The sequence below is a fragment of the Bubalus kerabau genome, chromosome 15, assembly GCF_029407905.1.
Source record: "Bubalus kerabau isolate K-KA32 ecotype Philippines breed swamp buffalo chromosome 15, PCC_UOA_SB_1v2, whole genome shotgun sequence".
NCBI classification, from domain to species: domain Eukaryota; kingdom Metazoa; phylum Chordata; class Mammalia; order Artiodactyla; family Bovidae; genus Bubalus; species Bubalus kerabau.
Genome location: NC_073638.1, coordinates 34,111,386 through 34,132,095, shown reverse-complemented (window position 1 = coordinate 34,132,095; position 20,710 = coordinate 34,111,386). Strand labels below are relative to the sequence as shown.

Here is a 20,710-nt window from a genome sequence, read left to right as displayed (position 1 = left end):
TAGTGTTAGTATCTACATGATTCAGATCAACAGCAGTGGGTTAAAAAGGCAGATGCAGAGATCAGACAAAAGTCTAGTCAAAGCTATGGTTTTTCCAGTAGTCATGTAAGGGTTGGACTGTAGAGACGGCTGAGCACTGAACAGCTGATGCTTTCTAACTGTGTTTTTGGAGAAAACTCTTGAGAGTCCCTTGGACTGCAAGGAGATCAAACCAGTCAATCCTAAAGGAAATCAACCCTGAATACTCATTAGAGGGACTGATGCTGAAGCTCCAATACTCTGGCTAAGTGATGTGAAGAGCCAAGTCATTGGAAAAGACCCCGATGCTGGGAAAGACTGAAGACAAAAGAAGAGGGTGACAGAGAATGAGATGGTTAGATAGCATCACCGACTCAATGCACGTGAATCTGAGCAACTCCAGGAGACAGTGGAGGACAAAGGAGCCATGGGGTCACAAAGAGTCAGACACAACTTAGCAACTAAACAACAGTATAAGGTTAATGAACATTAGAGCATGTTTCTGAAACCTAGGCCCTCTTAGTCGAGTCCTATTCTCAACCATTAATTGTGTATGAATAGAAGGCTACTGACTTGTCATGAGGCGGGAAGGGGCCTTTTCATACTCATGGTGTTTACAGATTTGCACTGCTGTGCTCATCCTTCCTCAAGTCACAGTACAAACTCCAAAGAGGCCAGCTGAACCTCAGAGAGTTGGCAGTGACCTGGACAAAGCTGACCGGGCTTCCCCAGATGGAATTCCTGCCCCTGACTCAAATCTCCACATTTCAAGGGCTGAACAATTTGCTGCCTAAATTCCCAAACTGGTTTTTTGTAAATGAATTTAGGACACTGAGGAAAGAGTAAGTTATCTTTTTCTGAATTAAACCTTTCCCTCAGAGATATGGAAAATTCACATGAGTTTCTATTTTTGAAAGGAAAAGCGGTTTCTGGGAGCCTTGTGCAGCATCAAAAGCACTTTCCAGAGAGCACCCTGGAGGGATTGGGGGAAGAAAAAGAAGTTAAGGCATCTGCAAATCCAACAGAACCAAGTGGTTCCATTCAATCCAGTCCCATTCAATCACATGCTATAAAAAGGTCAGTGCCTACACGGTATCTTGTTCATCTCAAGTGCTGTTTCGGATAAGAATGGAAGGTAGGGATGATAAAGATAAGGTCTTATCTCTGAATCCTATGCCCACCCCCAAGGAAAACAAAAGAGTTTTTAACATAGCAAATACTTCAAAGATTTTAACTAAATCTGAATTTGTTGAATAATGGGCCATGCATGCATGCTCAGTCCCTTGAGTCGTGTCTGACTCTCTTCGATCCTATGGACTGTAGCCCGCCAGGCTCCTCTGTCCATGGAATTTTCCAGGCAAGAATACTGGAACAGGTTGCGGTTGCCATTTCCTCCTCCAGGGGACCTTCCCGGCCCAGGGATTGAACCTGCAGCTCCTGCATTGGCCGGTGGATTCACTAGCGCTCCCCACCCGCCCGAAGCCCATTAATTACGGGAAATGATAGACTAAAGGGAGCCTGACTCTTATCATCTAAAGCACACGTGCTTTTCCAAAGCATAAACATCTAGGAGATTCTGAAATGTGTGGGGGTAAGTCAAAGAAGGAAAAGGAACAAAGATCTATAATGTTTACTGAGAATCGACCATGCACTGGTCACATATTTTATTATATATTTTCTTATGAAACTTTAATCAAACAGATGAAGAAACTGAGTACAGAAACCCATCCTTACCCAAGATCACAGAAATATTTCTAAAATCCACGTTTTCAAACCACACCATGCTACTTCCATAAATAAACCCCTTACTAAAGAAAAGGTACTTTTAAGTCCCCTGCATTTAATCATAATTGGTTAGCAGCAGCAGCAGCAGCACTGCGTTTAGTCCTCAACACAACCCTGCAAGGTTAGTTCTATTCTTCCTACTTAGGCGAGTTGTTCATTTATTGCTCCTCAGCTCCAAATCCACCCTTCTTTGCCTCACCTTGTGATGCGGGATCTGTACCCACTTTGCCAGCCGCCCTGTGAGCCTCCCTGGCACCCCAGCCTGCAGTCTCTCAGGAACTTTCTGTGCCATACACTGGGTGACAGCCACACCCATCCAAAGAGCTCCAAATCATACTCCTGTGCTGGGAGCACACTTACAAATCTGTTCCCTTATTGGGTGTTCTGCCTCATTCCTAGAGGCCATGGCTGCTCCCTGCCTCTGTTATTCCTGCATTCTTTAGAGTCTGCTCTACTCATTTACTCATTAATGATTCTTCATATTCAATTTTCCCCGTTTAGCGTATTGGTCTCAGTCTCCTGACTTCTCACTGCTCTATAGGGATGAGCACACAGCAGCTCAGAGGAATAAGACACTGCCCTTGTCAGTAATAATAAAATGGCTAAAAGCTTATAGAGCAGGGGTCGTCAGCCTCCGGGATCTAATGCCTGATGATCTGATGTGGAGCTGATATTTTAACAATAATACACACAAAGTACACAATACATGTAATGGACTTCTGCTGTGATAAATTGTTTCAGTTGTGTCCAACTCTTTGAGACCCCATGGACTGTAGCCCACCAGGCTCCTCTGTCCACGGGATTCTTCAGGCAAGAATACTGGAGTGGGTTGCTGTGCCCTCCTCCAGGGGATCTTCCTGACCCAGGAATTGAACCAGCGTCTCTTACGGCTCCTGCATTAGCAGGCGGGTTCCTTACCACTAGTGCCACGTGGGAAGTCCCAGTATCAGTAACTGGCTGTGATCAATTAATTGTAAACACCATGGTCCTCGGACCAGCTTGAATGCCCTTAAATCATCCCCAAACCATCCCCTCCATGCCCCCTCCCCAGCACCTGTCCATGGAAAAGCTGTTTTCCGTGAAACCGGTCCCTGGCATCAAAAATGTTGGGGACCATGGCTCTAGCGCATTCTATGAGCCAAATCGTTTTTATACATTTAATATGTACTCCCTCATTTAATCCTCACATCAACCCTCCTTTACAGATGAGGAAACTGAGGTATCTCAGAGATTAAATAATTTCCCTGGATTACACAGCAGAAAGAGAGACCAGAGTTTCTGACCCCACAGTCTATTCTTGGCCAGGCTGCCATCAGTTGGCTGCAGTCAGAGAGAAAGGAAGTCAAGGAAGCACAAGCGGGACATAGAAACACAACAGTCTTCCACAAAGTTTGGAAGAGAAAAAGAAATTAAATTGTTAGCTGGAGAGGCCCACATATCTCTGAAGAATTCAAAATATGAGGGGGTACCATTAAAGGTCATTTAAGTCAGCCTCTTAGTGTAAAAGACTTGGTATACCCTGGTCATCAAATACCCAGGAGACCCTATTAAATATCTCTTTGGGAATTAATGCTTGTCCATGTTTTATGAACCATTAATGTAGGAGAACGGATGATTCACAGGTCCCCACTCTGCCCTCCCTGAGGTCCCAAACCCAGACTTTAATCCAGGGAAGCTGGGTTGGGGGCTCTGAATGAGTAGATGGATTGCCTGTGACCCAGCTGTAACCCAAGACCTCTCATGAATACTGCATCTCTCACATGAGGGGCAGTGATGTCTACATAATTAAAACCTGAAGCAAGAAATGGTCAGAAGGGTGGGGAGAGAGGGATGAGGATTCAGATAGATCCAGCACCACTCACACCCTACCGTACACCAACACCTCCTCTAAAACCGTGTCACTGGTTAGGTAGACTTCAGCAGGATACAAGCTTTCCCAAGAGTCAAACGCACTCGAGTAGGACAGAAAGATCCATCCCCTGGCCCACTGAGAAGAGAGCTTTCTGGGGAGGGGCTCCCTCTACGTATCAGTCACAGCGCACGTCGCCATGCCTGCTGACACTACCAATTTTCTTAGGTGTGTGCTCAGTCTCTCAGTGGTGTCCAGCTCTTTGTGACCCCATGAACTGTAGCCTGCCAGGCTCCTCTGTCAATGGGATTCTCCAGGCAAGAACACTGAAGTGGATTGCTATTTCCTTCTCCAAGGGGATCTTCCCGACCCAGGGATTGAACCCCCGTCTCCTACATTGGCAGGTGGATTCTTCACCAAGGTGCCACCAATTTTCTTGTAACTCTATCCAAATAAAATAACTGACTCCTGAGTATCACCGTCTTCTTTTCTAAATGATCCTGACCATCAGTCCTAGATTTTCAGCCAGGATCAAATATAAATCCACAGAATGGTCTATACCAGTGACTCCCAAACTTTACTACACCTTGTATTTTTTACATATCCCAATGTCCGGTCCCAGCGTGTACCAATTAAATCAGCGAGTCTGGGGGGTTAGAGCTGGGCTTCTGTATTTTCTAATGATCCTGATGTGCAGCAAAGTTTAAGAATCACTGGTGTATAAAATTTTAATCTTAATTCACTTTTAATGTAGTACAAACATTCTTCTGAAAGAATAGTGATCTGTATTTTCCAAAAGTCAAACTTTTTTTTTGAACCAAGACATTTTCCCCTCTCTTTTTAGAATCTTCAGAATTAGAATGGGTGCTCTGTGGCCATGGCAAAAATCTACACACGAGAACAGTCCTTGTGTCCTGCCCCAGAGAGAAAGAAAGCCCAGACCCCCACATTACACCTCGCATGTGGAAAGGACTGGGGGCAAGGAACTGGAGTTGATTCCTGGGGCGAAAAAAAATGGGATTGAGGCCAATGAAGATAATCTATGATCATGATTCAATGGGAAGCAGTTGGTAAGAAGAGTCTGTGTGGATCCCAGGAAGCACTGGGAAGTGAAAGTAGAAAAAGTGAGGAGGCCGACAGATCTGATCGGCAACTCAGGGGAAGGACTTGGTCTCACAGAAGAGGGACCATTCTAAGGCAAGGTGTCCTCTTTCCTGGAAAACCGAACTGCCCAAGCAGGAAGGCCCATGAAGAAGAAACTGCCAGGAGGGTGGCTGCAAGTGGGGTTGGAGACCTTCAAAACACAGGCACAGAGATAAGCTAATTATTTGATTATGCAAATGAAAGTTGTTTAACTTGCCCACAAACCCCAGGGTTAACGTGGAAGAGGATTAAATAATAATGTACCTGCTCTATAAGAAGCGATTATGAGGAAGAAGAGACTTAAGACCAAGTGCAACGTCCTCGACGACGAGACACACATAAGACCACCACAGTGTGCTGATTATCTGCACACGGCTTCCCTTTCAGACTCAGGCACTCATTCCTGGCTGCCTGCCTGCAGGAAGCGCTGCCGATGGGTCACACCTGAGCTCCTCCAGGGGCCCTGCCCTTGAGAAGGCTTAAGGAAGAGGGTGCCCCCTTCCTAAGAATGTGCTCAGTTGTTCAGTTGTGTCTGACTCTTTGCAACCCCATGAATTGTAGCTCGTCAGGTTCCTCTGTCCATGGAATTTCCTAGGCAAGAATACTGGAGTGTGTTGCCATGCCCTCCTTCAGGGGATCTTCCTGACCCAGAGACTGAACCCTCATCTCTTGCTTGGCAGGCTGCTTCTTATCACTGAGTCACCAGGGAAGCCTCCCTGAGAACAGACAGAACCAAACGGCTGGTCCATTGGCAGGATACGGAAACCGGTCCCTTTGCCTTGGTATGGAATAATTCGGTAGAGGCATCCAGAACCAGAGCTTGGGCCACCCGGGACTGGCCCAAGTGCGTCAATCTTGAACTTCTCCATCTATCCAATCCCGATCCCCTCACCCACTTACAGGCTTGTTCCCAAGAGCACTTTCCAATAAACCTCCTGCAGGAAAATCTGTCTCTATGTCTCTTCCAAGGTCTCTTTTCAACCTAAGACACACACCAATTACTACGAAGGAATGTGCAAGTAAGGAGGTCATAGCCCTGTCACAGGACTGTCCCCTGAAATTTAAGAAAAATGCCAAATTTCAGGCTCAAGAATTCAGTACCAGTCTAGAATTGAGAGAGAGAGAGAGACCTGGCTACCTGGGACAAGTGGGAGCCCATGCTATGGTTTCTATCTCTGTCCGCCTCTGGGGAGACTAAGCCCCCTTCCAAACCATCTCTTTGTGGAGGTAACTGACCTCTCCTTAATCCTGGATTAAGGTTTTAGAGAGGGACGCCTGTTCGCTGGTGCCCCAGTTAAGATGTTGACACGTGGTACTTAAGGACAGATCTCGAGTCCTTCTGGCCGCTGGCCTGAGGCTAAAGTCGCATGACCAGCCCTCCGTCTCCCTCTCCCCACCGCCCACTCTTCCTTTAACCTAGAGAGAACCAGCCAGCTTTGGCAGCTAAGAGCTCACACCATGGTTAGGCGCCTGCACAGCACTGGAGCGGTAGGGAAGGGACGGGAGGAACTCTGGGCTGGAGCAGGGTGTGTGTGGGGGTGTGGGGGGATGGTGACGAGTTGGAAGGATCCTAGTCACAACAACGACCCTGCCCCAGCTCGGGGTCCCTGGTGTGTGCCAGGGAGGCTGCAGTTGCCTACTGGCCCCACTCCACACGTCGTGTCTCAGGAGTTTGGTTGGTCAGTGGAATTGGGACAGAAGAGCCAAGTAGAGAGAAAGCTCAAGAGCTCACCGGTCACGCCCCAGCTCCTCTTGAATTCACTGCAGACTCTCTGGAGGGTAACTTCCAGAGGGTAACTGAGCGGGCTCTCACAGAGGCGCCGAGAACTCGTCGCCTCCCTTTCCTTGGACCCTGGAAGTGCCACCTCCATCCAGTCTAGCTTCTGCAAGTCTGTCCAAGCTGCTCTGTGAGGCTGCAAGACCCTGCCTGGGATCCCCGATGATGTGAGTTGCTCACATCTGTGGACATCTTTTCTCAGTGTCCACTTCTCTATACACGTCCAGCCCTGGCAGCCAGTCTGCTCAGCCACCCTCCCCAAGGGCAGCACTTGGGCTGCCCTTTTGGCCATTGTTCCCAAGACAGGCCTCCTCCTGGTTATGGACACAGAATATACTTGACTCTCACTGAGGATGATGCAGGCTAAGGGAGGAGTTACTGACCAGCCCCAATCCCCAGACTCACTTTATAAGACAGCACCCTCCTTCACAAGGCACAGGCGCCCAGAGGACACACCTTCAGTGCATCCTACCTTTTGTCCAGGACTCAGTTTCCCAATTTGTTATAAGAAGTGGTTGGTCTAGGGACTTTCCTGGTGCTCCAGTGGTTAATAATCCACCTTCCAGTGCAGGAGACATGGGTCTGATCCCTAGTTGGGGAACTAAGATCCTCCATGCCTTGGAGCAACTAAGCCCGTGGGCCACAGCTAAGATCTAATGCAGCCAAATAAATAAATAAATGAATAATTTTTTTTTTTAAGAGAAGGGGTTGGTCTAAATGACCCCTTAAATTATTTCCTGTTCTAGAGGCCCATGACCATTCTTTACCCTTACACATCTCCAAGTGCTAATAATTTCCAAGAGGAAAAAAAAAAGAGCCCTGTGGCCACAGACTGAAGCAGAACAAGGCAGCAAGGCTGACCAGAGCAGCCAGGGCCCGTGACCGGCCATGGAGCCTGTTCTCTCTATACTCTGTCTCTTCTGAACACATCATTGCCTCAAACCACCTGCCTCTTGGCTCCCTTCCCCTGCATCTCCTGTCTCTCCAGAGAAGAAGAGCTGAAACACCGTGAGGGCCGCTGTGCCCGGCAGCTGGGAGCCAAGCCTCATTAAAGAGTTCGGACCTGGCCTTGACCCTCCAGTCAAAACCTGATGAGAGCTGGAAAAGAACAGGTAGGGAGCGAACTAAGAAAGTGAGTAGCCACGGGGCAAGCTGGGGATGCTGACTCACCACACGGGCATATGCTGTGACCTCCCAGCGTTACCACGTGATCCAACCAAAATCAAATCCAACCAGCACCAGCTTCCTTTCTCACGATCCACGCGCTGTTATTCATTCAGCCATGCACCCCAGGTGCTGGAGAGTCCTTGATGTCAGGCGTACTGCAGAATAAGCCCCGACATATGGTAAGAGCCTTTTTCTACAAAAGGCCGAAGAATATACAAGTAGCATGGGCGGAGATCACAATGCTCAGCATGGACCAAAACGACTGGGTTGGCCAAAATGTTCTTTCGGATGTTACAGGCAAACCTGAACGAACATTTTGGCCAACCCAATACATAGTGGCTGTGAGAGGAACTCTGGAGACAAGGGTTCGGTCCCTGGGTCAGGAAGATCCCCTAGAGGAGGGTACAGCAACCCACTCCAGTATTCTTGCCTGGAGCACCCCATGGACAGAGGAGCCTGGCGGCTACAGTCCATGGCGTCACAAAGAGTCAGACTGGACTGAAGCGACTTAGCATGTACAGTATGCACGTAAGAGTAACTACAATACACCCGGGCTTCATCCACAAAAGCAAGTGAAGGGAGGTAATAACCCCTGCAAATAATACCTAGAAATACGACCCCTCTTTACAAGGTCCATTGTTCAGATAAGATAAATAAGACAGTGTGGGTCTGGACAGCCAGCCCTAGACAAAGTGTAGAGTAACCAGGAATGTTTAGACTAAAGGAGACATGCCTTAAAGCAAGCAGGACAGCAAATATTTGACAAAAGGAAGAGAGAGAAAAAGCCAAAGGAGAGAAGAGTCCTATGTTTCGTATTTCTAGAGAGAAGTTATCAGATTGCATAACTGGGTTTGAAGGAATAGGGAGCTTTCGTAGAGTAGAGGGTGTGCTTCCAGGCAAGAGGTTCATTTCATATCCTGATCTCCAGGTTGGTCCAGGGATCTTATGAAAACTCCCAACTCTGAGACATCATCTGTGGCTGAGCAATGCCCCATCGCAGATGACACCCAGTGAGCCTACAGGGTAGGGATGAGCACGGGGCCTTCTGATTTCATCCTGGAGACCAGTAGGGAATCTCCATCTGCTCTTATTCTATAGATACTTCTCCAGATTGAGAGGGAAGGTCTCCTCTCTCTTATAGGGACCAGAGACATATCCACAGACTCCAAGAATCTCCAAAGCAGAAGGTCTTTTGATCTCACTCAGCCCGATTTTTCACCCAAAGTACTGATTTCCTCTGCAGCTTCCCCGGAAGAGAAGAAAAAGAAACCAAAGGATCATTTCCATAAGCCTCCAAAATAATGAGTCAATCTTGTTAACTAATGGGGCAGGTGGCCAAATCCTTCTCTCAAGAGAGGTTGATAATATGTCTCCCACAATCCCCCGAGCCCCACCTCCTGCCCATCACTGCGGGTCTGAGAGTCACCGGAGGTACCAGAATCCCCACCAAGAACAGAAATGCGCCTGTGAAGCTTCCTGGAAACCTTGAGAAATATGCTCAAGTGGGAGTGAGTGGGCAATAGGAAAGCTCTGCCCACTGCTGGGTTCCCTGTATGCTGACATTTGTGATCAAGATGGAAAACATCCATGAGACGTGCCCCGGAGACTGGCTTGTTTTCTTCTAAATAATCTAGCATTTGACTCACCAAAAACCTTTGTATTAGGATCTATAAAATACCACCGCCTGGGTGTACAGCATTAGAATTCTCTACTAGACCAATGGCCTTTTGTCCAGCCTTGGTTATTTCCCAGAACTCCCTGGGATGGTGCGGGTGCGGGCTGGGGGTGGCGCAAGGTAGAAAGCAACTGCTCAATCCTGCCAGGTTGGGTGTCTCTCTCCCACCCTCCTTCAACCGTATGCCAGGCCCATAAGCAGTTGGATAAATGTGACTCCTGGGTAATGAATGCAAAGAGAAATTAAAGAGCACAGGAAGAAAAAGAAGCCTTGAGCTGGATACTAAACATGGAAAAATGTAGTCCAACAGAATAGTTTTCAGAAAAGTAAGGGTTGAGCAAAACCAGAAAGTTATAATAAAATCTTGGATGCATGCTGAACGGTCCATTCTGGCTCCGTAGCCCTCTGCTCCTGAGGGTGGGGCCACCCACACACCCCAATTACACACACCCCCGATCTCCCACGGATGCTTGTGTGCGTGTGTCTGTCTCCCTCCTTGAGGTCAGGAAGGCTCTGCAGAGGGTTCCATTTAACTCAGGGCCTGGTGCTGGGTGTGGGTAGTAATTAGCATACCTTGTATTTATGTCTAGCTATTTCTGGCCTGCAGCTTGTTTTCTCCTTCAATTCCCTCTGAAGAGGTCAGTCAGCCTTACACATGTGGCTTCTGGCCTTCCTGTGCCAGTGTTCCAGTGCTCAGCAGCATCACTTCGCCCAGAGGTAGAAATGAGGCCAGGATTTTTCTCCTCGCTCTACTGGCCAAGGGACAGTGAGAGCAGTTGGCAGGGCCACCTTCTCAGAGCGAGTCACACAGATGCACCTGAGAATTGCCGGTCATTTACAAAAGCATATACGGCTCCCCTCCCCTAGGCCAGCTTTAGCCAGGGCACGCCACCACTAAAAGACTATACAATCTCCTGTATGAAACTTGGATAACCAGTTTACCAAAAGGAAAGATTTCGCAGAAAAGTCTACTATACGGATGTGCTAGCTTTGCTGTGCTCTGGCGGCTCAGTGGTAAAGAATCCGACTGCGATGCAGGGGACAATGCAGAAGAAACGGGTTCAATCGCTGGGTCGGGAAGATCCTCTGGAGAAGGGAATGGCAACCCACTCCAGTATTCTCGCCTGGGAAATTCCATGAGCAGAGGAGTCTGGAGAGCTACAATCCGTGGGGTTGCAATGAGTTGGACATGAGTTAGTGACTGAACCACCATCACCATTTTTGCAAATATCATTCCTTCCATCCTTTTAGCCACCCTGTACCATAGGTTCGAAACCGTCCCTATTTTCACAGGTGAGAAAACCAAAGCACATGGAGGTTGAGAAACTTACCCAAGATCACAGAGATAATAGCTGGTGGGCCCCAGAGTCAAGGCCAGTGGGTCACCTCCAGGATATCCACCCTTAACCATTAAAGAGAAGCAGCCTTGCTTCAGCCCGTGGGCCTCACGCAGATACTCTGATTCACTGTATTCCCACATGGTCCTGAGGGCCAGGCAGGTGTGGAGCTCGCTAATGAAGTTAGCGGTTCTCAAACCACAGCGTGCGCGTGGATATTCAGATTCCTGGGTCCCGGAAGTTCTGGAATCGGAACCAAGAACCTGCAGTTTTAACAGGCGCTTAAGACGAGGCCAGTGCAGGTGGCTCACAAAAGGCCCGTGGGCAGAACTAGCCCTGCCACCTCACTCGGTTCAGCTGGAACGAGGACACGGAGCCCTGGGCCCCTCAGCGGCGCCCACATCGGCCCCGGGGAAGGGGAGCAGGTGACAGGCCTCATTCAGATGGTGGAGCAGGTGAGGGCACTGAAGGGAGCTCACCGTCCCTCGGTCCTCGACAAGCCGCACATCAGAGGGGCACACGCGGTGGGGGACGGGAAAGGGAGAAAGGACTGGGCGGCCTGGGCCCCCATCTCCTGTCGCCAGAACAATGGCTTCTTCAGATCCCTGGCATCTGAGCTGGCAGCTGGCCACCAGGGAAGAAAAGAGCCCGCTGTCCCTTTAAGGACGCCCTCTCTCCACAAAGGTCAGAAATGCCAGCTCAGCCTGCCTGGCGGCTGCCTTTTTTTCCACTTTGGTGCCCTGAGGCCCTGGGCCATGCGCCCCGTTCCAGCTGGTTCTCTGGGCACCTGCTGTCTTTGGGAGGAGGCAGACCACCTGCGTGACAGCTGGGGCTCCAGGCGAGGTTCAGTGATGGAGCAGGAAGTGCCGATGCAGAGGAAACGCAAGACCTCATTTGTTTCTCAAACTCATCCTCCAGGGAGAGCTGGCCCCGAGGAAAGGGGACTTGGGGAGCCAGGTCATGGACAACTCCTGGCAGGCGGGTGCGGGGGGGCGGTCCAAAAAGAAAATGGATGAGGAATGGGTGCTCCAAGAATATTTCATCCAAGAGAGGAAAGGCTGACAGATGATTGATCCAGAAATCAGAGAGAAGCGGGGTGGGGAGTGGAAGCTGGCAGGATATGCAGCGGAGTGGTTGGGGTTTCCTCCTACACTTGCCATGCACTTAGTCACTCAGTTATGTCCAACTCTTTGCCACTCCGTGGACTGTAGCCCACCAGGCTCCTCTGTGCATGGGATTCTCCAGGCAAGAATAGTGGGGCGGGTTGCCATTTCCTTCTCCACGGGATCTTCCTGACCCAGGGACTGAACCCACGTCTCCTTTGTCTCCTGCATTGCAGGTGGATTCTTTACCCGCTAGGCCACAGGGGAAGCCTTCCTCCTCCAGAATGAGTTCAAATCCTGCCGTTTAATGTAACCTGGAGCACAGGCTTCCTGGAGTCGCTGAGCTGCAATCCTCTGCAATACTGGAAAATGGGGGTGGTGGTAGTTGAGGTGCTGTCATGTCCAACTCTTTGCGACCCCATGGAGCCTGCCAAGCTCCTCTTATCCATGGAGTTTTCCAGGCAAGAATACTGGAGTGGGCTGCCATTTCCTACTCCAAGGGATCTTCCCGTCCCAGGGATCGAATCCATGTCTCTTGCATCTACCTGCACTGGCAGGTGGATTCTTTACAACTGCGCCACCGTATCAAGCAGTAAATACATGTTAGAAATTAATAATGTCTATTTTCAGAGTACTAGCCACTCAGTGTATCCTCAAGCGGCCTGAACCCCAGACCACACCACTGGTTCCAGTAAGTCATCTTGCAAATGTGTACCATGAGGAAAGGGGGCCTCATTTAGGAAACTGTGTGGGTTGATGCAAATCATGACTCGCACTGGAAAACGATTCAAAATTAGTCATCTATTCATCATATAATGCCAGGGTCGGTGAACTCTTTCTGTAAAGAGCCAGAGAGTAAGACCAGACAGTCTGACAATACTACTGAACTCTGCTGCTGCAGGTTAAAGCAGCCATAGACAACATGGATGTGAAAGAACATGGCTGCGTCCCAATAAAACTTTATTTAAAATACAGAACAGGCAGCAGGCTGAAGCTGGCTGACCCTGGAAATAAAGGATGGCATTAATAGAGGAAATGATGAATGCTGATAAGGAGGCAGAAACCCATTTCTTGCTCTTCTCTTGGGACTGAGAGTACTGTACCCATTTACTTGATATTCAAGAACAGTTTTTAGTCAACTGCAATGACTCCCATATGCTGGTTTCCTCAGCATCTATGCCCAGAGTTTGCCAAGTACCTCTCTGCATTTCAGAGGTTTCTTTTCCTTGTTCTGCATTTCGTCTAATGCCTGAGACTGGGAGGTCACAGGGCAGCATCTCATCCTCCTCCAGCAAATGTGGTGGGCCTGGCTGAACAGCCACCCTTCAGGGTGTCCTCCTCGGAACCCCTCATTACCAAGACACCCGCCCCTCACCCAGTTCCCCAGGCCACAGCTGGCTGGGTCCTCCAAGTCTGTTCTTCGTCAGCTTCCTGAACAATTGTGCATTTTAGGGAACCCATGCAGATTTTCACTCTTTCACTGATTTATTTAAATTGCGGTGTGCCCACCATGTGCTAGGTAAATCTTAGAAAACACAAATTGCCCCTCCACTTTGACTGAAGTCGGAGAGAGGCTGTTATGGCTGGAATCTTCTCAAAAGGCTGCTCTGAGACATATTTATTTCCTGCTCCCTGGTGTCTTTCTACCCAAGAACTCAAGTGCTTCAAAAATAACTTTCTCAACTGTACTAACAACTTTTAACATGAGATTTCTAAATGACACTAAAAGCAGGAAGGGTAAGAAAAGCTGAGAATAGGGGAACGGTGAGATCCAAAGCAAAGGTAGAAAGGAAAGAAGGAAAAAAAATCACTATTTCAAAAAAATATATTGCTTGCTTACTTACATCAATCTCTCTGCATCAAATGACCTCATCCCACAAATCCAATCTGTATGTTTCCAGCTTCCTTCAAAGCTCTGCTCCCAGTGCATCTTCCCCAATTAGATTTTCTTGATAAACTCCCCCCCTCAAACCTCAAACTCTCCAGCATTCCTTGGAATTCTCTAACACTCTGTGGAATTCTCCAGCACACCTCCCACTTGCTTATATACCTTAAGTGTGATGTATGAGAGCCTATGGACTCTGCCCTAATCCACGGACTGTCACCTTCTTAAACCCCTATCAGGAGTCCTCCTCCTTCCACATTCCCCAGGGCACACTGTCAATGGCAAATGCTCTCCCTACACTGTTGCTTGGCCAAGGTCCCGCTGCATTGGAGGAGCTGCTTCTATCTCACGGTATCCTCAGCAACCTGTCATCACTGCTCAAACCACCATTCATTCATTCACTCAGCAAATCCGATGTGAAGTGCTCATGTGCCAAGCAGTGTGCTGTAGCTTGTCATACATCTCAATTTGCAAATTTATTTAATCCTCAAACCAGCCTACTGAGATAGGTATTATTAACATGAAACTGGCACATAATAACAGGTGATTTCAGAAAGCATGATGGAAAATGTGAGTGACGGATGGGAAGGAGGAGACTGTCATACTCTGGCAAAGAGGTCCCATCTGCCAGGGCTGGTGCTCCGATGCTAGGAAAATGAATGTGACTTATGATAGTCCCTTCTCGTCCCATGACTGAAAAATGTAGTCAGAAGTACAGTATCAGTTTTACAGAAACAGATACAATGTTACATGAAATGGACCAATGTATTAAATTTAAAAACAAACCACAGAAGAACCTAAAGAAAGCACACATGCATATGTATATTCTAAAGGTTGGGAGGGACTTTCTATGAATAATACCAAGCAGGGGAAGAAAGAAGGACTTGATCATATTTGAACAAACAAACTTCAATATGCTGAAAATCAGCCTGATGTGAAAAGGCAGAAATTCCGGGGAAAGTACTGAAAACACGTATGATAAAGGGTTAATAGCCTTATTATGATAAAGAGTTGTGAGCAAGGAGAAAGACAAACACCTCAACAGGAAGGTGGGCAAAGAACAAAAAAAGGCAATTCATAGAAGAAATATACGTGGGTAATAAGGACATTAAAAGCGTATCACCAGTGATCAAAGAAATGCAAGTTCATGCAACCCTGAGATACCAGTCGTGGAGTATCAGATTGGCAAAGACTAAAAAGAACGGTAATGCCAGGCAGGCAAGGACAAGGGGAACAAAAGCTCTCATAACTTGGGGGCGTGGGTTGTATATTGGAACAACCTTTCCAAGGGCAACTTGGCACATGTGTGATACAGGCTGTTGACCTAGAAATCTGGCTTCTAAATTTTTATCTGAAGAATGTTAACATGACATTATGTTTAATCCTGAAGAATTAGAAACAAGCTAAATGTCAAGTAAGAGGAGAATGGACAAATACTTACAAATTTGTAATAATACCCTTAAAAGGAATTAGGTAAATCAATGTTCATGATTACAGAGAGATCAGAAATTAAAGAACTTAAGAACAGTGTATAGAATGAGCTATAAATTTCATCTATTTATCTTTCTATGAACAATAGCTCAAAGCATATAAAGTAAAATGTTAACAGTGATTATCTCTGAGGGGTGGTACTATGATATTTTTCATTTTATATTTTTAATTTTTCTACAATATCCACAATATTTGTTGCAAAAAATAATCTAACAAGTTAAAAGGACTCATGATTTTTTTCTTAAAAAATTTCTTTAATTTTGATTTTCAAAAGAGAAGACATCTATAAAAGAACTTTGAAAAGCAAACTGTAAATACAGGAATACAATCAATTATCCAGCAAGTATTTTTTTGAGCACCATGTGTAAAGCCCTGTAGAAAGTACAATGACAATCAACAGGGACCTCCTGCATAGCACAAGGAACTCTCCTCAGTATCCTGTAGTAACCTATATGGGAAAAGAATATGAAAAAGAACGGATATATGTATATAAACATGATTTGCTATACACCTGAAACTAACACAATACTGTAAATAAGCTATACTCCAATGTAAAATAAAAATTAAATTTAAAAAGTACAGTGGAAAAAAAACCCCAAAATTAGAATAACTCTCTACTTTCAGAGAAGACAATATTATAAAGACGTCTAACCCAACACAATGTGATTATAAGAATCCTAGCAAAGTACTCAGAGAATGGAAAAGGACTAATTAACTCCTATTTGAGGATAAGATAAATCTGGGAAAGGCTTTTTTCAAGGAGGTGATAGTAAACCTGAATTTTGAAGGATAAGTAGGATTTCCATAGGCAGGGAGGAAAGGAGCATGAACAAAGGAGCAGTACAATTAAGACTGTAGTTCTAGGAAAAGGTATTTGAGATCTCTGTAGACAGTAGGTATGTTAGGCTCGTGGGGACAGCAGATATCTTGGAAGGATGGAGTGGATGACAAGGCTGGGCAGTCAGGATGGAGCCAGATTGAGAAGGCCCTGAGCGACATGCCAGGGTGTCCACTGCATTCTGTAGGCAACACGGAGCCAAATTCAGGTTTTGCAGAAGAGTTGGGAATCTGACTTGCATGATAGCTGAATGAAAAATGGATCCCAGAGTTACAAAAGAGATTAGATGATTCAGCTATAAGAAAGGAATGAAGTACTGATACATGCTACAACTTGGATAAACCTTAAAAATATAATACTAAGTGGAAGAAGTCAGTCACCAAAGTGTATGCATGTGAGTATATATACATATATTTCACAAATGGAAAGTACGTATATACATATATGTGTATACATGTATGTATGCATATATGTTGTTGTTTAGTCATGAAGTTGTGTCCAACTTTTCTGTGACCCCTGGACTGTAGTCCATCAGGCTCCTCTGTCCATGGGATTTTCCAGGCAAGAATACTGGAGTGGGTTGCCGTTTCCTTCTCCAGGGGATCTTCCCAAGCCAGGAATCAAACCCGCATCTTCTGCATCACAGGCGGGTTCTTTACAGCTGAGCCACTGGGGAAGCCCTGTATGTATATATACATATACCTATATTATATAAAATCCAGAACAGGGCAATCTATAGAGACAGAAAGTAGATCAGCAGTTGCCCAGGACTGGGCTGGGAGGGCTGGGGTATGCCAGCTAAAAGGTATGGGGTCTCTTTTTGATGTGATGAAAATGTTCTAAAATTGGCTGTTGTGATGGTTGTATGTATCTGTGAATATACTAAAAACTGAACGATACATTTTAAATGAATAAACTGTATGGTATGTGAATTACGTCTCAATAAAACTGTAAAAAAAAAAAGAAGAAGAAGATGATCAACCAGATGGCTACTGCAACAGGCCAAGCAAGATATTCAAAGGTTCTGAATTAAGTCAGTGGCAGTAGTCACGGGAAAGACTGGGGGATGATCAGAGAGACACTACAAAGACGGAAGTAACCGTGTGGGGAGTGAGGAAGAACAAGTAAAAAAATAGCTCACAAGTTTCCAATGCGAATGACTAAGAGAGGATGTGAGGGGAAGGCTGGAAGGGAGATTGTTATAAATTTGCTTTTCGTGTTGTGAGTTTGTGGAGCGGAGCCCATTTCCAGAACTGAGGGAACAGAAAGTGGGATGCAGATCCAGAGTTGACAGTCCTTCTCCCAGCAATGGTGGCTAAGGGTCTTTTGTGACTGGTAATGAAAATTATTAATTATATTTAGCACTGGTGGGTGGTGTGTACGCGCTCAGTTGTGTTTGACTCTTTGCAACCCTGTGGACTGTAGCCTGCCAGGCTCCTTTGTCCATGGAATTTTCCAGGCAAGAGTATTGGAGAGGGTAGCCATTTCCTACTCAAGGGGATTTTCCTGACCCAGGGATTGAACTTGTGTCTATTGAGTTTTCTGCATTGGCAGGCAGAGTCTTTACCACTGAGCCACCTGGGAAGCCCATATTTAGCACTACTGACCAATTTAAAAGTGGTCCTAACTTATGCCTACAAATATACTTAGGAGAATTTAGCCAGAGAAAGACATTAAGATTGCAGCAAGCAAGCAAAACCAATTCTATTGCTACACATACAATATTCCAAGCATTTAACAGAGCTGAGTATTTACTGCTCCACGTACAGACTTTTGTAAAAGGGAGTATAATCATTGCCGTTATAAATGTAATGGTTTATACAAAGACTACTCAAAAGCTGAATGGCAGTAGTTAGCTCCTATTACTAACGGGCCTCACAAGGGCACATATCTATTTTTTCATTTGTTTGTATCAAAGAAGGCAAGAACCTGAAGTAGAAACCTAGGTTCATAAAATCAGAGGGTTAAAAAAATATCATTTGAACATGCCAGAGTCAACAGATGCAAAATAAATATATAAAAATGGCCCATTTTAGACCAAAAAGATGACTAAGGAAAATGAAGTGCACTGAGCAAAGCAAATCACCTTCTAAAGCCCAATGGTCAGAGTTCCCAGAATTTTTATCCCCAGGCTTGTCAAGTTAAGCTGTGGAAAAACAAAGAGGTTTTGCCTATCAGGTCATAATGCCACCGGATATAAACCATGGCCATTCAGTTAGGATAAAAAGTTGAGATCGCCGCAGAGAGGCTATTATGAAACAATGAGGCTCCCAGTCTCAGGAGAAAGGGTCCAAAAAAAGATCTTAACTGGAAGATAAATCTATTTGCACTACAGCAGGAGAGGCGTCTGAGTCCCTCTGTGGAATTTTCCTATAATATGCAGCGTTGGCGAGACCCTACAGGGCAGGGAGTCCAGTGCCAGCTCCCCCTCTACTTTGAGCCCCACTCCCCTGGTCGCTCAGATGGTAAAGAATCTACCTGCAGTGTGGGAGACCTGGGTTCGATCCCTGGGTCAGGGAGATCCCCTGGAGAAGGGAACGGCTACCTGCTCCAGTGGTCTTGCCTGGAGAATTCCATGGACAGAGGAGACTGGCGGGCTACAGTCCATGGGGTCACAGAGAGTCAGACACGACTGAGCAAATAATACACACACACACACACACTCTCCAGGGCCAGGACCCGTTCTTACTGCTTTTGGTGCTCCTACCACCTAGCCCAGTGAAACGGTCATTGAGTCAACAAATGAATAAACGAATTCAAGAGACGTTAGGAGGAATCCAGTGGGAACCTGGCAAGAATTTTTTTTTTTTTTTGGTGTGGACTATTTTTTAAGTCTTTATTGAATTTGTTTTCATATTCTTCTGGTTTTCTATGTTTGTTTTTTTTTTTTTTTTGGCCCCAAAGCGTGTGGGATCCTACCTCCCTGAACAGGAATTGAAGCCGTGCTCCTTGCATCAGAAGACAAAGTCTTAACCACTGGACCACCAGACAACTCCCATGGGAAGAATATTAAAAGGTCCTGTACTCTAAAGATCCTGGCCTGTAGTCCATGGGGATTCAAAAGAGATAAAATCTGCTGCTGTCATCTTGCCTACCATCTTAGGCACGATGGCGCTGGTGCCTCGCTGCAGGCCACACACCCAGTGAGTGGCAGAACAAGTTCCAGCCCCCAGTTAAGTATCCAAGTAACCATATCCACCTGGCACAGGACACAGAAGAGCTCCAGCAATGAGACTAAAACATATGATTTAGGGAGTTGTTAAGTTGAAAAGGAGGGGTGAAACTGACCGATAGTGGCCTGAGCAGTAGCTCCTGGGTACCCAGGGAAGATAAGGATCAGAGTTCTCTCTGTCCATCTAAGGCATGAAAACAATCTTGGACTTTAGGTGTGGAAAGCAAGGACCATGACCATGCACTCTTTGAATGATGCCAAACATAGAACAAAGGAGATTTTAACAGCAGCTCAACATTTATAAGGTGGTTACAATGTGCCAGGTTTCCTTCTGAATGCATTAACAGGAATGATCTCGTGTAATCCTCCCAGTCTTTACAACAGACCTCCAAGGCAGCTGTGATAAGTCCCATTTTGTAAATGAGAAAACCAAGGCTTGGGGACAGTAAGAAGGTGCCTAGAATCATACAACTAGAAAACAGCAGAACCATCTGTATCTGTCGTTGGGGTCCACATTTATACCCAAATGCTTAGCTGTCCAACTCTTTGCAGCCCATAGACTGTAACTCACCAGGATCCTCTGTCCATGGGATTCTCCAGGCAAGAATATTTGAGTGGGTTGCCATGCCCTCCTTCTGTGAATCTTCCTGACCCAGGGATTGAACCCGAGTCTTCTGCATCTCCTGCACTGCAAGCAGATTCTTTACCAACTGAGCCACCAGGGAAGCCCGATGGAGCAGCCACTTATGCCAGTGTTAGAACAAAGAGGTGCCAGGTGAGAAGCAGCGCCTGGCTGCTCTAGGAAGGAAAGTCCCAAACCCAGGTTCAGGAAAGCAGTGGGTGCTCCATTCCCAAGATTTGCATTTTGCTTGCCCTCCCCGCCTATGAATATCTCCATAAATCTTACAAAAGGAACAAAAACTGAATGGCTTTCAAAGGTTTACGTAATGTCCTCATGGTTAACTGGATGGTGACAAGGTTTTTCTTTGTCTTTGCAACTCACAGACTGTAGCCTGCCAGGCTGCTCTGTCCAGGGAATTCTCCAGGTAAGAATACTGGAGTGGGTAGCATTCCCTTCTCCAGTGGCTCTTCCCGACCCAGGGATGGAACCCACGTTTCCTGCAGTGCAGGTGGATTCTTTACTGTCTGAGCCACCAGGGAAGCCCAATGTTCTAATGGGTAACTGGCTGGTGACAATGTTTAAGTATTCTTCTTTAAGTTATACAGATACTTTAATACACTTTTTTTCACATGCATGATACACTTTATAAATTAAGAGAAAAAAATTTTTTAAGGAAACCCTGACCCAGCCCTGAAGTGACAGCCACCAGAACAGATGATAGGATTACAGCTCAGCCTGCGGGGGTGAGCGCACTGGAAAAAACTATTCTACTGCATGACTGAAGGACGAAGGGAGCACCACCACCAAGAAAGGCTGTTCCACCTGCTCTGCAAACCTCTGCTGAAATG

General features: G+C 46.4%; 1 protein-coding gene across 7 annotated transcripts in view; it reads right to left on the bottom strand.

Annotated features, from left to right (window-relative positions):
- Nucleotides 1-20,710, bottom strand: part of GRAMD1B (GRAM domain containing 1B) — a 187,178-nt gene that overhangs the window by 71,866 nt on the left and 94,602 nt on the right. The window contains exon 1 of one of the 7 annotated variants that reach the window (XM_055548433.1): nucleotides 10,746-10,849. The exons of the other annotated variants lie outside the window; for them this stretch is intronic. Within the exon in view, the coding sequence (XP_055404408.1) occupies nucleotides 10,746-10,825 (80 nt within the window). The 5' untranslated portion in view covers nucleotides 10,826-10,849. Of the gene's footprint in view, nucleotides 1-10,745; nucleotides 10,850-20,710 lie in introns of those variants that run through there. 7 annotated transcript variants of the gene reach the window in all.